General features: G+C 44.0%; 2 protein-coding genes across 2 annotated transcripts in view; one reads left to right on the top strand and one right to left on the bottom strand. All coding sequences in view use genetic code 11, as the record gives it.

Moving 5' to 3' along the window:
• EGR_00704 (putative phospholipid-transporting ATPase IF) overlaps window positions 1–4,860 on the top strand; it is a gene marked incomplete at both ends in the record, with an annotated part of 19,794 nt that extends 14,934 nt beyond the window's left edge. Inside the window, 3 exons of the mRNA XM_024489953.1 lie at window positions 115–345; window positions 1,502–2,599; window positions 4,588–4,860. Of these exons, the coding sequence (XP_024355356.1) occupies window positions 115–345; window positions 1,502–2,599; window positions 4,588–4,860 (1,602 nt within the window). The remainder of the gene's footprint in view (window positions 1–114; window positions 346–1,501; window positions 2,600–4,587) is intronic.
• Window positions 4,861–6,103: 1,243 nt separating this feature from the next.
• The window catches only part of EGR_00703 (tRNA (adenine-N(1)-)-methyltransferase catalytic subunit TRMT61A), a gene marked incomplete at both ends in the record, with an annotated part of 14,637 nt that continues 5,089 nt past the window's right edge, over window positions 6,104–15,651 (bottom strand). Inside the window, 9 exons of the mRNA XM_024489952.1 lie at window positions 6,104–6,343; window positions 6,591–7,067; window positions 9,230–9,588; window positions 10,624–10,667; window positions 10,714–10,783; window positions 11,144–11,240; window positions 12,277–12,497; window positions 14,263–14,415; window positions 14,558–14,726. Of these exons, the coding sequence (XP_024355355.1) occupies window positions 6,104–6,343; window positions 6,591–7,067; window positions 9,230–9,588; window positions 10,624–10,667; window positions 10,714–10,783; window positions 11,144–11,240; window positions 12,277–12,497; window positions 14,263–14,415; window positions 14,558–14,726 (1,830 nt within the window). The remainder of the gene's footprint in view (window positions 6,344–6,590; window positions 7,068–9,229; window positions 9,589–10,623; window positions 10,668–10,713; window positions 10,784–11,143; window positions 11,241–12,276; window positions 12,498–14,262; window positions 14,416–14,557; window positions 14,727–15,651) is intronic.

The following is a 15,651-nucleotide window of genomic DNA, read 5'->3' as shown; positions in this document are numbered from 1 at the left end:
CATCGGAGGAGCTCAATGCTACCGGCATGGAGGCAAAATGACGATAGCCTGCAACTTAGTATCATTTCACTACCAGAATTTTGATATGTCATCTTTTGTTTCCTTTTTTTGTAGGTTTGGGTCCTAACCGGTGATAAGGAGGAGACAGCAGTCAACATCAGCTTCTCCGCTGGTCACTTTGCTCCCGGTTTGCCTACAGTTCGTGTAACACAACAGAACAGTTTGAGAGAATGCATTGATGCGATCAACACAGAGATTGAAAGAGTTCAGGAGTCCCAGAACCTCGATCCGGATTACGCATTCGGCCTGGTCATTGACGGTCATTCTCTCAACTACGCTTTGTCTGTGAGTTGGGGGCTGGATGATTTATTCGTGTACTTGCTAGGTTATCGGATCGGGAAGAATAAACTTTTAGCAACCATAACGTATATATTGAGTGGACTCTACGACAAACTTCCACTTCTAAATACCCAATGCAAATTAATTTATTTTGCAAAACTGTACCTGACAACCCTTGGGGGATAACTCTTTAAACCCCCATTCATTATCACTGCATAAGTGGCTGCTCATTGTGTTGTAGTAACTAATCTAAACTTTAACGCTGGATGTAAACAAAGAAGAGTACTACGCTTCTTTAACCGTGGTAGTGGAAAGGTGAGTAATTGACGTTATGTGGGTGTGTCAGATGGCCAGTTCCGTTTGACAGCCCAGAATACAGCACAGTAAGCAGACCAAAGGGAGAGAAAGTGAGAGAGCATTAATCACCCAGAATAACAGTTGAAGAGGCTCCAGAGAAGCTGAATGCGAGTGTTAGATCCGCCTAACGGTTGGTACAAGTTCAGTCATATGGCTGCCTGAGCAAATGACAAGCGAGGTCACAAACATCATGTTCCAAAACCTTAAACGCTATCGTGGGGTGGGTGATAAATTTTTGACACAAGTCGGTTACTGATGCCAAAACGCAAGTTTGGTGTTGCATGCTTGAAAACCGACAGCAAGGTGGGTAACGGAGGTGCCTGTCATCTTCCGTAGGATTAAAATTCAAGACACGGCTAGCAAAGGAAACTTAGTTTTAGTCATTTACTGGGTTTCTCAGGAACCGTTCTCAAGGAGGACTTGTTACTGTTCTCTTGAAACAGGAGTGAAATCATAATCCGTCCTTGAGGCAGAGAAACTAAACACGCTATAAGTATGAGAGATTGTGAAACAGTTCCATCCAAAACCCACTCCATTAAAGAAACAATTTTTTTCGAAAAAAGATCCAGATATGAATATAGTGATTGGAAGGCAATGGTATATCACAATCTTGACAAAAAATATTCGTAGCAGATGATTTAGCCACGCAAAATTGCATCCCATAATAAGATAGCTACATGGACATGCGATACTACTGACACGGGAATTAGTAGAACCAACATATTGTGGGATGTAGTACCTCGCCATATACGACCGAAATAGTTGCTGATGGACCTAAGTCACATTTCATTATTGACATTTTTAGGTGATTTTGAAAGACCAATTTCTCAACCTCTGTCAAATGGCTAATTCTGTTCTCTGCTGTCGATTGACACCCATTCAAAAGGCTGAGATTGTGCGAATGATGAAAGGCAGTCGTAAACCCAGTCCTGTCTGTTGTGCTATTGGTGACGGGGCAAACGACGTCTCCATGATTCTTGAGGCTCACGTCGGGATTGGTTTATTTGGCAAAGAGGGTCGTCAAGCTGTTCGTGCCTCTGATTACGCACTGGGAAAGTTCCGATTTCTCAAACGCGCTCTCCTATTTCATGGGTTTCATTACTACGTGCGGACAGCGAACCTTGTGCAATATTTCTTCTACAAAAATCTCGTTTTTACATTGACACAGGTGCTATTTGGAATCTTTTCTCTCTTCTCATCTCAAAGCATCTACGCTAATATCTACCTTCTGCTTTACAACATTACCATGACGTCTATTCCAATAATCTTTTACGGCATCTTTGAGCAACGTTTGCCGGAGATTGCGCTAATGAGCAACGCCGAGATTTACAAGACTATCTCCAAGAATCGGCTGCTTTGGTGGAGGAACTTCTTTACTTGGCTCTCCTTCTCACTTTGGCACGGTTTGGTCATCTTCTTTGGAACCTACTTCCTTGCTACAGAGGGTGTTTCCAATGGAGGAAACGGTGGAAATGCCATCGGTGTTTTGGAGGGTTTCGGCTCCTTCATGATCGACTGTGTTTTCATTACAGTGAATATCAAACTGATGTTAGCCAGCTACCACTTCAATGTATTTTTAATAGTCTCCGTGGTGGGAACATTGTTGGTCAATTTTGCTGTCTTCATTCTTTGCAACTATGTCGTGCTACCTGTCGGAGATCCGCGTGCCCTGCTGGGGGTATGGACAAGGATTGGCACGGGGCTGGGAGCTTTTGTCTCCTACTTTGGGCTTTTTGTCCTGTTTGCACTCTGTTTTGTGCCGGACCTTCTCTATCGTCTCTATGTGGACAAAAATGTTGAGACTTACTTCCAGAATGCCGCTAAATCTTCAGAAGTAACTACAGCAGACGAATCGAGCGACTCGTACAATGGTGCTGTCAATGGTGCCTACTATGGAAGCTTGGTAAGTCCAGAGAAGCCTACTTATTTTGCATTAAGTAGTATGTGAACAACGTAATCAAATTTGCCGTCATTTCAAACGCAGTTGTATTTGTACTCATGGCGCTTATGTATTTGGTATTTAATGGAACTAATTGAAGGAAAAAAGGGACTGAAAATGTCTCCAAGGTCTATACTCTTCCTCGAAGCTGTTCAGGTGCAAAGAGTATCAGCTGAACGCATCTGGATCGGTGGATCCTGAAATTTGGAGCAATAGTTGTCGCTTTCAACCATAGCTTATGCGTGAATCCCATTCAAGGGGAATAATATTCCAACTTCAGCACTTTTTGTGGATAGAAGGCACCCGGAGAACACCGATTTACGTCCTCGTGCGTGCCTGGCACGGAGAAGTAGTTTTTTAATGGCTAGGGGGGATGAACTTACGAAGAGGGCTTCCTTCATAAGCGCTAGAAACGAAGAAGAATGCTAAAATAGCTCCAAAATGCCAAGTGTGAATTTTAAGTCTGCCTTCAGTCTGATTTATGGTAAAGCGCGTGCCATTTGAGTGTTGAAGGCGCTTTCGGGAGAACTTTAGCACACGAGCTTGGCGCATTTCCCTAACACCTGGCTCTGTGTTGTGAAAATTTGAAGGTCCTCTGTAGCTGAGAAAGGTTTCAGTTGTTTTCAAGTGGACTTAGAAGGACATGAGAGCCTGTGAATCATCCATATGCAGGACTCAGTTAATCTGACACCACAAGCACCACTTTTTACAAAATCGCTTTGATATAAACGGCTTAAAATCTCCAGTCTTATTTGTAACCTCCGTTTTGAAATCGCTTCAACTATAACACAGTTAATTTTTTAAGCCACATACCAACTCATAAAAAGTTGGCAAAATAAAGGGAAATTTTGAGTGGCAAGCTTAACCAATCAAACAAAAATTTCAGGACTATTCCCCTGGGTATGATAGTGGGCGCCGAACCGTGAGGGAACAATAGGACAACAAGCCGCGGAGTCGAGAATCTCCCAAAATCCTGACTCCCCATTTCAGCCTCAATTTCTCATATCAAACTTTTCTAGCATTAGTTATTTCCCTCGTGAGTTCACTATGCGCTCTAACAACCTGCTAACCACTTACCTCTCACCTTTTGGTGATTTTACCTTTTTTACTGAGAGTGGATTATTAGCTTATGCGAAACCCAGACAAGCCTACTGAAAGTGCAATATAGTAGCATAGATTTTGTTCATGTCAAATCGGGACTTTTGGTTGGTTACAGCATGGAACAGCGGGGAGTGAGTGTGCTTTCTTACTGATATGCAATGCACAAGTAATTACTCAGTCTAGGAGGTACTAATTGAGGTAGAAGGTGACCGTGTTTGGAGATACTTGCAATGAGATGCGGAAATGCGATGCTCATTTGCTCAATGGCAAGACATCTGAGTGGTCTTGCGTTTGTGCGTTATTGACGAATCCACATAACAGCAGCATTTTCCGTGAACATTCAGTCCTCATTGGAATGATAGACTTCGCATCAGCATCTTGACTGCACAAGAGGCGAAACTTTTTGTGGGTACTTCGAACGGTCATTTACAAATGCTCGGCCTTCCGGAAGGTTTGTCCATGCGTAGTACCATCCACGTTGAAGTGAATTGGGCTGTTCTACGGCTGTTTAATCATACTTATAAATCTCTACGCCTTGAAATGAGTTTTATAGCTCATGATAAACCAAAAGTCCCGGTTTAACTTGAACCACCTCTTGAACTTTTGAATTAGACCTGTTTCATGAAATTGTAACCGTACGATTCTACAAAAATATCTAAGCTATTACCGATTGAGACTATTTAAAAGCATAACGGAAATGATGATGAGAATGCATGTTTTAGTTGCAACCAGGGATGTGTCGGCTCTCTAACTCAGTAGTCAAGGCAACCGCGGCTCTAACACTTATTGTCCTGCAGCGATGTACGTTTCTTTCATTCAATTGTTAATTTCTGGTACTGTTGTCATTTTAGCCAAATGTAAATCCCCGCCAATACAAAGGCGGACAAGTCGATCCCTCCACTGCCTACTTGCGACGCATTCACGAGGAACAAGTGGCTAGGGCTGGTAAAAGCCGTTCCCCCGACTACACGAAGCGCTCTTTCAACGTTTTCTTCACTAACACAGCAAGTGAGATCTCCTCCGTGGTAATCCCTGAAGACGATCCGTACTTTGTTCCTCAACCCACAGACTCGTCCGAGTATCGACGAATCAGTCCGTGGGCCTTCTTGCAAAAGTCCTCCTGACAAAGGGGGCTCTCAGATACCTGAGTAGATTATCTGTTCCCTTATTTTCCCCCACCCCTCCGCCCCCCTTATTTCTCCTCGTTCATTTGCTGGCACTTCTCCCAGTTCTTTTTATATTTTCCCTCTTTTTTCATCTTTATGTCGTGCATTGACGACATCGCTTGCCAAGAGAAAGTCATCAGATAACAATTATTTTCAAGATAACAAGAATTTAGGTCTTATCCAGAGTTTTATTTGAGGATATGCGAAACACCTTCTTCATTTTTTCCATTATATGGGGGTTTTGAAGGAATGTCCGCAGAATAAGCCAATGAAAAATTGATTCCACATTTAGAAAAGCCAAAAAGGCTGATGTTGTACCTAGGTTGTTGATTTCATGGTCAGTTTTGCTAACGGGTCAGTGGAGGGTTCCGCCATTGCACCTCCGCCAGCCGGTGTGGCCTCCGGGCCATGCCCTTCCGAGTAATGCGTCTTCTTTCGTCGACAGGAAGGCGTCGGGGCGCTACAACCGGTTCTATGAAACATTTTTCTTCCATCCTTTACATTATAGATGTTGCCTAAGGTGCAGTTGTCATTACTTCACAACCGCTGAACACTTTATTCACTGGCATTTTTGACAGTAGACGCCTACGTTTGTGGTTGCAAAGGTCTGCAAATGGATTTCGGCTAGACCTGTAGACAGGTTTCTGATGAGATCACCGCCTTGAGGTTGTCAATCAACCTGGACCTTTGTTGTAATCAAGAATGACAAATGATTACCCACCTCTGTGATCAAGTAAAAAGGTCCATGACTTGGTGATGCCTTGGCTCCACATTTGTAAAAAAAAGTCATGATTTTAAATCAATGGATGAGGTGATTCGCCACGACAAAACAAAGTTTATTAAAGAACCACGCTTGTCTACACAGACTCTTCACTCTGAAGGAGGCCTCAACCACCACCTGGGTGTTATGGCGGCCTGCCACATCCGATGTAAGGCAGCGTCTAGACTGGTGCATCTCGGGCCGATTTTGGGGAGGACTGGGGGGTGGGTTTCGTATTCCATGCTAATCACAGAGATACATTGTGTTGCATCAGTGGACATATTGTAAAATAGCATGACGGCATTTATGAGTTCAAAAAAAAAGACGCACGAATCTGAAAGCACGAAGATAGAGAGAGAAGGCAAGGTGGCGTTACAGGGTACAAAACACAAAGAATACTTAGTGCGATCACTGCGGTAGTACAGCGGCGGGATAGGGGGTTCAAGCACCTTTGGTAGACTTTGGAATGGCTTGAGGAAGGTAGGCTTTAAGTTTACTCCTCGTCAACTTAATCATCTGCTTAGCTGCATCCGTGTTGAAGGACTCGGGATGGGGCGAAGCAGACACACAGTCCTCGAAGTAGACTCCAGGCTCACCGGGCCTCATCAAAGTCACAAAAATTGTGGATTGAGCGGCTTGCCAGGCGGATTTGCCCACCATTGTCATCAAGTAGGCGAATGGCTGAAAAGAAAATCAAACTCAAAGACCACACAGTTACCTCTCTCGTCAATTTTTGCTTCGACCTCTTGTTGTACTAGGCTAAAAATCATTTTAGCCTCTTTAATTTCTTTTGCATCGCCGTAGAGACTATTTATGAAAGAGCGAGAAATTAAAAGTTGCCTATTTGTTTGACGAAAACCACTGCCTGCCATATGGGTGTACGGGATTAAATTTTGTCAGATAGAAAGGCATGAGGACTTCCACTTACCTCAGGAAGGATGCTACTGAAGTGTCTATTTTCAAACCCCGGATGGACGCTGACAATGCGTGTTTTGGAGGGATCCACCCGCGTATTCAAATAGTTAGCATAAGTTATGAGTGCCAGGTGGCTAGACGAGTAGGCCTTCCACCAAGAAAAGTCCTTGGCGTCGATTCGTGTGGTAGGCAAGGTCGTCGGCAACTCGCCGTACTTGTGCAGTCGGGAGGAGACAAAGACTACACGCGAGATGGCGTCTACCTTAGCTGACTGCTCCAGCAGGGGCAAGAGGTGTTGGGTGAGTAGGAAACTTGCCACGTAATTCAGCCCCATATTGCGCTCGAAGCCCTCCACAGTGCGTTCGGGTTTTGCAGAAAGGTAGACTGCATTCACGATGAGGATGTTGAGCTGCTTGAATTCAGCGATGAAGGATTCACAGAATTTTTTGATTGCGGCGGCCGAAGAGATGTGGAGACTCCTGACGTAGAGCTGTTGAAGTTAGAAAAAAGAAGTACCCGAGAAAATGGCCTTTAGATTATTAAATATAATAGGAATTTTAGTCATGCAGGGTTTGGTGTCAATAAACCATCAAATACCGGTGGCGCAATCCCTTATGCATTGCCACTCACTCCATGAGTTGCATCAAAGTTTTTATGACCACATGCCTGATGACATCGTAAAAGATCACTCAGACGTCAAATCTTTCGACATTTAACTGATTGCTAAGGTGAAAATCCCCCATTGACACATTAATTGTGGATAGCTAAGTCTGCGAAGGTTATTAAAGCCACGCCAAATCCCAAAAAAAATTTATTTAACAATGGGGCAAAATCAGGACTTAGTGAATCAAGACTGTCTGGGAATAGTAAATATAAAGATTTACAATCTCCACACTGCCAAATGGCTAGACGTTAGTAAATTGGACATAAAATGAGGAGATGAAATAAAGGTGGCACGGGACATCGGTGAGCTGCCTCACGTTTTATATGTACTTATGGGTGTTGAAAATCGCGGTTAATTTCAACTCTCCATTTCGACTTCAGGAGAGACTCAGGACATTGCATTGGTGGCAGTTAAAGACAACTGCTCCGATTTCTACTACTCGATGCTAAAAATTAACATGAGAGAGTCAATGACGACGCTTAACAGAAGGACTGAAAATGGCGTCTACCGTCACCGACTACTCCAGTCTCGTGTTCTGCAGCAACACTAGCAACGGGCCATTTGGATAAGTTCGTTAGGGAGTTGCCTACGGTACCTGTTTGAAGATGCCAATGAAGTGAACACGTGGTACCTCCTGCACCCCTTTACTAGCTGTAAGAACCCGCCTAGACATGGATGGGCAGTATCAAGGTGAGAACAAACTGGCTTTAGGTCGGTGTTCTCAAGAATGGTGGTGGACACAAGAGTCAATGAACACATTCCTTCATCCCTCAAATACAGTTTCCAAACAAGATGAAGCTCCAGTTCCAGTAAAATTGCCAAGAGGCATCAGTGTCTCTACGGTCAGTTATCCTCTCAGTTGTACGCAAATTCGATGACTAGCGCGGTTGCTTCGTGGGTGCTTATCTTACATCACCGACCACACTGTGATGGCCGACGCTGGAGGTTGACCCAGAAGAGCACGGAGGACCACACTCAAATGAAGAGAGGGGCTGCGTAGTATCTTAATTGTTTGGTGAACTCATTACTTTGATTATACGGGCACTAAAAACTCGGTCTTAGCTCTTCTGTACATCCGGAAGACTCGGGGTGCCAGAGATAGTCCAAAACTCAAATACAGAAAATCACCGAGTTGATGAATTACATGTCTATGTAGGCATAAGGCACACATCAATTGTCAAAACACCTCTACTGAGCACACAATTTAATAACATGACTTTGACAGCATGGAATGCCATCGTCATGAGGGGTGATTATTTCGATAAAGTTGACCAAACTTAAATACTTCAGCGGAGAGATGGCACCTAAAAATAACGTATACCTTTCAAACAAAAATTGCCTTCGAAGTAAATACTTTGAGAGTAAAAAGAAAAGGATTTATGCGTTTGTTTAGCTTAAAAGAACGATTCATGATATACATGGATCCTGTCTGTACCAGGAATGCTCTTGCTGTGACCCAACTTTATCACGCCCCCTAATCATTGTGTGACTGCGTGCGTGATGGTGTCACCAGCAGAACAAACCGAAGTTTCTCTGTTCATTTGTCAGGTTGATTGATCACGGTTTTGGGTTCAAGTCTGGCGTTGTACTTTGTCGAAATAATAGATGAATCTCTCAAAAGTGTTGGCTGCATCGTTGTATCCACCACAACCGCGGTTTAGCAAGCTTGAAGCGTCATGGACTGGTTCCACTACTGGAACCGACTAACACAGTCCAGATATTTTATTATTCTACCAGGATACACCAACTGCTTCCAATGCTTGTAAGCTTGAGTATGAAAAATAAGTCGTCACGTATATGTGACGCTGGTGCTTCAAGTGTTCCCTACAAAGGCGATGCCGTGTATGGGTTCCAGTCCTAGAGTCTTCTTTTTTAGTACTACGCACAACCTTTGTGTGCGCGAACTACGATGGTTCGCATTACTTTTGTTAGATTTTGAAAAAAAAAACGAAATCAAGTCACTTTTAGCCATGCTCACACTGACCCACCTGATCAGCCTTAATGGAGGACACACTTCTGATCGTATCTTCTCGCAATTTCGATTCGGCGATTTTTTCAGGCGAACTACTGCCCGCTTTGATGTGGGCAAATTCACTGATGAGTTGCTGCCGCGCGGTGTTGCAGATTTCTACAACCTGGCAGGCCATGACAACACGGGCGCCGCGTCTAGCCAACCCACGAACTGTCGCGATGCCAATATCCGTGTCCGCGGCCAAGATGAGAGCCACACGATCCTCTAGACGTCCCTCTAGAGAGCAGACACAGCCTGCTAAGTACTGGCGTGTCGAACGGTACGCAACAGCCACGAGGAGTACCAATAAAATCTTTTGCAATGGTGACATTTGAACTAAAAGGGTAATGAAATAACTACCTTGGATAGATGTTAGTCTACTTATATTGTAACTAGTAGCATATTTGGTCCTAAAAATTGTTGGAGAAGGTCGCCCTGATTGGTATCAAATATAGACGCTCCAGAAAAGCAACACTTTGACATTGTAAGCGGCTACATGAGACGGACTTGTTTCGACCAGTCCGCCTATATTTTCAGGCTTTATTCACTCACTCAGTCGTGGTCTATGATACCGAACGCGACAAAAAAGGTTCGACTGGGTGATGACGCAAAAGACTACCGCACGCGAAAAACATTCGGAGACCTAGAACCGCTCAAAATGCGGCTTGCTTTGGGAGCAGTTCATCAACCTCAACTTATAATTAAGGGGTAAAAGGTTTTAGGCACGCCTTTTCCTCCTCCGTTTTTGTGATGAGATTGGAAATTAAAGAGACGGGATAAAAAATCCCTCCTTCTTTTGTGCCCGAAAATTCGCCTTGAAAATACAAGTCATTTCGTGATCTCCATACTTTTTTTGCCCTAGCGGAGACCTAAACTAACCCGAAATGTGCGAGTCGAATCAGTTAGCGGTTTATGAAAAATTTTCGTAATTTCTTTCAGCGAGGACGCGGACGAACAGCCGCCTCGCGTTGTGTCACTGAAAAGCATTTCGACTGGATTGCTCAATTCGTCACATTATGGCCTCGATCGCCTCAGAAGGAGGATCCTGAATGCCTTGACGTCTTCAGAAGTGCCTCAGGCGCTAGAATACCCCATTTCGCATGGAATCACGAAAACACGACTTGCGAGCCTCCGCACACTAAAAGTTCCAGCTCCTGATGAGTTCAACTTCCTCCTAGTTCACCACAGCAATCGTAAACGCCGAAAAAGACCTCCAACGGTTGAATTCGACGTGATAGAAGGTGGGGAGACTTTTTCAACTAAAACGGCCCTACCTCGGTTGATATATGCACGCCACTTTCTTCGTAGTGGTCGGCGACATCTTTTAGGATGGATTGAACCATTTCAAAAGCATACACAACCCATGCTCACCACTGCATTTGCATTTGCATCGGCGCTGGTTAGCTAGGTTAGACCTGAAGCCAATCAGCCAATGCATGCTCTCAGGCCATGCAATGCCACATCACCGAAGAGGAGAGCAAGGTGTTAGCAAGGCGTTTTGAAGAGGTAAGTGCGACAAGTCCACAGTTACCTGATCAAAAAAAAAAACAAAACAGAAAGGTATAACCAAATATGCTGTATTTTGTCATAGCATGTCAACTAGTACAAGACAATGGGGAGGTGAAAAAGGGGGTCTTAAATGACCTCCAGGCTAGTTCATACTTATCCTCTTGACAGGGAGAATGTGGGTGCCTACATGCATGATCCTAATAAGCTATAATTTAGAAATATAAATTAAGTCTAGGCCTCAAGTACCATCCAGCCCAAAGAAGTGAGAAATAAAACTGAGCCAATCCAAAGGCATCAGAAAGTCTTTAGTGGGTGAAATTTTACAAGATGATTGACAAGCATCTAAGGGCACATTGGACGCCCCTCTACTCCACCGCGTCACCTTGATTGTCAACATCGCAAGATGGATTGTTTACGGACGTCGTCATGGGTATACTTGAAGCGAAGGTCAAGTAGCCAGTGTGACCCGTGTCTTTTTGCTGAAAAGAACGAATTACTACGATCAGTAAGCATCGGTGGGATTCAACTTTTTCTCGAATGCGGACGAAAGGGCTGATTTTTGTACAGCACGACTTGAAAGGTAACAAAGGACCTGACAAATGCGCCAAGCGAGGGGCAAAACATGCAAATTCAACCATCTCGTCCACAATAATTTGTTTCTTAATTAGTCGAAGTCGAAGTGAATGATTAACGCCCTGAACTATAACCATTCACCTACCTATTCGACAATTTTGATTAACTACAAGACTGGACCACCACATGCCTTGATGTAACGCATATTCAGGCTTCAAAACGACTCCGTCTACTCCTTTATCGCCGTTACGACAACCCAGAGCTTCGTGCCTTCAACACTGGCCGCCAGATTGCAGCACAGGTGAAAACATATAGCTCCAGGATGAGAAATTAATGCGATTCAACTTCATTCCGTGAAAGGAAAGCAACTGAAGAAGTGAAACCGCCCTACTTCATCCAGAGAAATCCATTCACATATACTCAGATTTCTTACCACGCCAATTTGGTTCAAATTGCTCCGTAACACTTTAAATCTACCTGCCACTCAAATGACAGCGTTAAATCGTGCCTCAAACAGACTGATCGAGTTTAAAGCAGTCAAGGCGATTTGGGATGTCTCAAGCTTGAGGATGACAACGTTTTTTCCCCCGTTTTTGAGTGACATTCAAGTCTGTCAAAACAACCTAATGGTGAATGCTGTCAAAGTTAAATAGGAAAACATCTGAATTGTGGTGGGATTGTTTTTACCTCTAAGGGTAACGTACACCCTCTTTTGTGTTACATAAAAAGCCTAAAATAGGCAACGATGCTAATTTTCACCCTTTTTATGGCTTTAACATCAACCAGCCATGCCAATGTGTGGCTGCCAACGGTAACCATGTGACAACGAATGGAATAGTTACTACAGCCATCGGGTATTGTAATTGTCACAGGTAACAAAAAAACGCTGCACTCTCTTCACTTTACGCATCCACATAGACAAAAGGTAGTGAAAAAGGTTACCCTAGGCAAGGCAGCCCAGTAACCGTACTGACGATATCCCTGACCATTGCCCTTGGGGTTCTCATTCAGGGTGAGGTAGTTACTGAGCGGAGGAAAGAGGTGCGGCTCGTTTCGACGCGCTAGTCTCTTGTCTGCCCCGCTGTCGGTCCCAGGAGCCTCGGCTACTTGTGCCTTTTTGTACGTGTAGGTGCCATTGAACAGGTCCGTGGCATTATCCTGACCTGGGAATAACCAAATAAACCGAGCGATCAGTTCGCAACTGCCTGTTGTGTATGAAGGTCAACGTAATTTATTCAAGGTGGAAGTAAAAGAGGGCTGACTGAAAATTTATGTTTGCGTTTGACTAGCACCTGCCTAAATTGAATGATCTTCAGACCTTGAGTTGGTGAGGTAGAAACGGTTACAGAGGTTTGAACAGAACATAGTGTTGTGGAGTAAAGTACTAGATGAAAATTCTTGCGTTAAACCGATTTTGGAGACAGAAAGTAAAAACTGTTGCATGTGATAGAATTGAAAATGGCATATACCACTGCAAAGTCACATACGTTTTCCCACATGGCCTAAGTTAACCTTTGATGATTGAAAGCAGAAATATGGAAGCATTAAAGTAGCAGCAATTCTAGAGCAGGAAGACGTTTCCGTCATTTGCATATAGCATTGTTCTCGCCTTTTCCATCGCCTGCCAATCACCTTCCGCGCCAGTGACATCGAGTTCTCTCTTCATGCCACTTATGCTATAAGTGATAAGAAAATATCCTTTTTCGTTGAAAAGACCACCAATTACAATCTCTGACTCCTTCTAAGCGAGGCAAAGGCTTGTGAAGTCCACATTTCTGAAACGGTCTACTCCTGTCTTGGTTGTGCTTTCTAACCCTCTCATTTCGCATCCAACCGCCTAATGCCAAAAAATATTGAGGAAATTTCAAGAATGAGCCAATACCTCCCATTTTAAAGTACCACTTGTGGGGTATGAGGTCTGGAGTTGCCCCGTAAGAGTAGGACCCTCTCTTGATTCACTATTCATGGCTGATCCTGGAGTAGTTTGCTCTTACACACACTCAGTAAGCCTCAGTCATATTCGTTTAATCTCCAGCAAGACGTTTAAAGTGGAAAATCACGTCCACTGCCCACCACACGTCAACCATGCATAACCAAGTTGGTGACACGCAACTCTCACCTCATAACGAAAGTAAAGCACCCGCCTTTGCATGTTTCACCACCTAAAATCGCGTTAACACAAGTTTTGGACGATGCGTTTTACCACCACACCTTTTTCAACTGCTATACGGAAAATGTAACGAGATCTTGTAGATTTGGAATCCAATTCCAAGTCCCAAATCAGACCCATTCAACTGACAGTATGACAATGAAAAGTGCCGATAGACTGATTATGCTTTATAAACCATACATACAACCAATCACATGAATTTTGGGAGTTCCTACAGGTCACGAAAAGATGTTACGGCACTTCTTCGGTCACCTGATAGAATGGACATCGGTTGGGAGTGGCCAAATTTGTGGTGGTTCAACGGAGAAAAACTAGTACTACAACGTGACTGGTTACAGAACGGCTTCATACAGGCCGCAAAAGGAACTCCTTACAAAATTCCTACAATAAAGGTACATTTTCATGCTGCAGAGATCTGAGAGTAATCTAGACGCTTATCTGAGTGGTACTAAAGAGCTACTGAAAGCTATTAACTCAGGACCACACCACGAATAAGGAAGTGAATGCTGCTTTAAGACAGTCAATTCCACAAGAAGTGACAAGTATGGAAAATTCGTATCCAAAAAATTTTTTTTTTCAGCCTCAAGCGATAGATTCCAAATGAATAGGGGAATATGTGATACTGTTACTCCCTCGGAGCCTCCTACGTACTACCAAGAAAGCTGGATCCAAACTCACACAACTTATAACGTCTTCGGGAGGAGCTAAACGTTTACTGTATCATTTAAAATTGAGGATGAATGAGGTGACAGTCTTACCCAAATTGGGCACATTCAAAACGGTATGGACAGGATCGTAGTTTCTTGAAATGCATTCAATCACTTCAACATCCAAAAAGCCAGCGGATCGTAGATTTTCACAGGTCTTCTGCACTTGTTCTATACACGGCGAGAATACACACACCCGACCACCTGAAATCGAACACAAACGCTACTAAATAGGGCACCAGTAGACACATCAGCAACACACCAGAAGGGTGTGATTGCCAGAATGACGTGCGGAGAGATTAAGCCGAACCAAGATTGGAAGGAGGGGATGAGTAACGTGACCTACCGGATAAAGCAAAGCACTTGGCGATCGTTGGAATCACAACCCATGGTTCAGGCAAATCAATCATGATGGCATGACAACCCTCTGGATTGTGTTGGGAACCAGCTTCGGGGAAGCCGTCTGAGAGAACGTCACGATGCTCCACGCTCACCACATCCTTAAGCCCGTGCTCCTGCAGTTAAAAAAAGAGGAGTTTGATAGGAGCTTCCTGAATTGGCCCAAGAGTTATAAAAATAATTCAACGGTGGCTGTGGTTGGCCTCCCGCCAAAAAAAGACGACTTGCCATACCCTTGCAAGAACAGTAAATATCCCGGGATTGAAGAGACAAAAATAACTCCGACAGGCAGGTGGGCAGGAAATGCAGAATTCCCTTATACTAGGGGAAGAGATGTGGTGAATTAAACTAGGCAAAATCAACAACCTCACTGTGATACAAGTTTATTTAATTGTATTCATTAATTCGTAGGTGGATCTTCAATCTCTGAAGGATTCATTACTACCTTGGATCCACGAACTGGGAGGGTGAAGGGTAGGGAGGTGCATTGTTGGTAGTGGTAGGCAAACCTGATCAAAATGATTTCGTTGGTCGGATAACAAACCTATGCATTACAGAAAGATTAATAATATGCTACGGCTGGGTGTCTGCAGAAGTTCACTATCAAAGAGTTGACTTTTGACAGACACTTTCAAGTTCCACTCAGCGACTACTGATGGAGCGCGACTGAGTCTCAACTTGACCCATATTGTCGCCAGAGAACAGGATATCCGCTTCCTCACGTAGCTTCCATATGTGCTACTACACAATTTGTTCTCCCAAAAACCAGGTCTGATTTTTAGTAGCTTCCTTAAACAATCATTCCCGGTTAAGCATGCCTTGCAGAGAGTACGGGATATTTGAGGAGCATGCAGTATCACACATGGGTAGGGTTACCCACTGGAGCACCGATTCATCACCTTTGATCCTGTCCTGCGGCTGAAAGACCTGTTAAGGCCGAGACAGACAAGCGGCCACGGAGGGCGCCGTAAGGTCTAGTGATAGGAGGTATGCAGTTGTCTAAAGGCCTGGTTGGCTATTTACCGCTATCTAGACGGTACG

The sequence above is a fragment of the Echinococcus granulosus genome (genome assembly GCF_000524195.1).
Source record: "Echinococcus granulosus chromosome Unknown EG_S00003, whole genome shotgun sequence".
Classification (NCBI taxonomy): Eukaryota; Metazoa; Platyhelminthes; class Cestoda; order Cyclophyllidea; family Taeniidae; genus Echinococcus; species Echinococcus granulosus.
The sequence above is the reverse complement of the archived record's forward strand: the minus strand, read 5'-3'. Positions and strand labels throughout refer to the sequence as shown.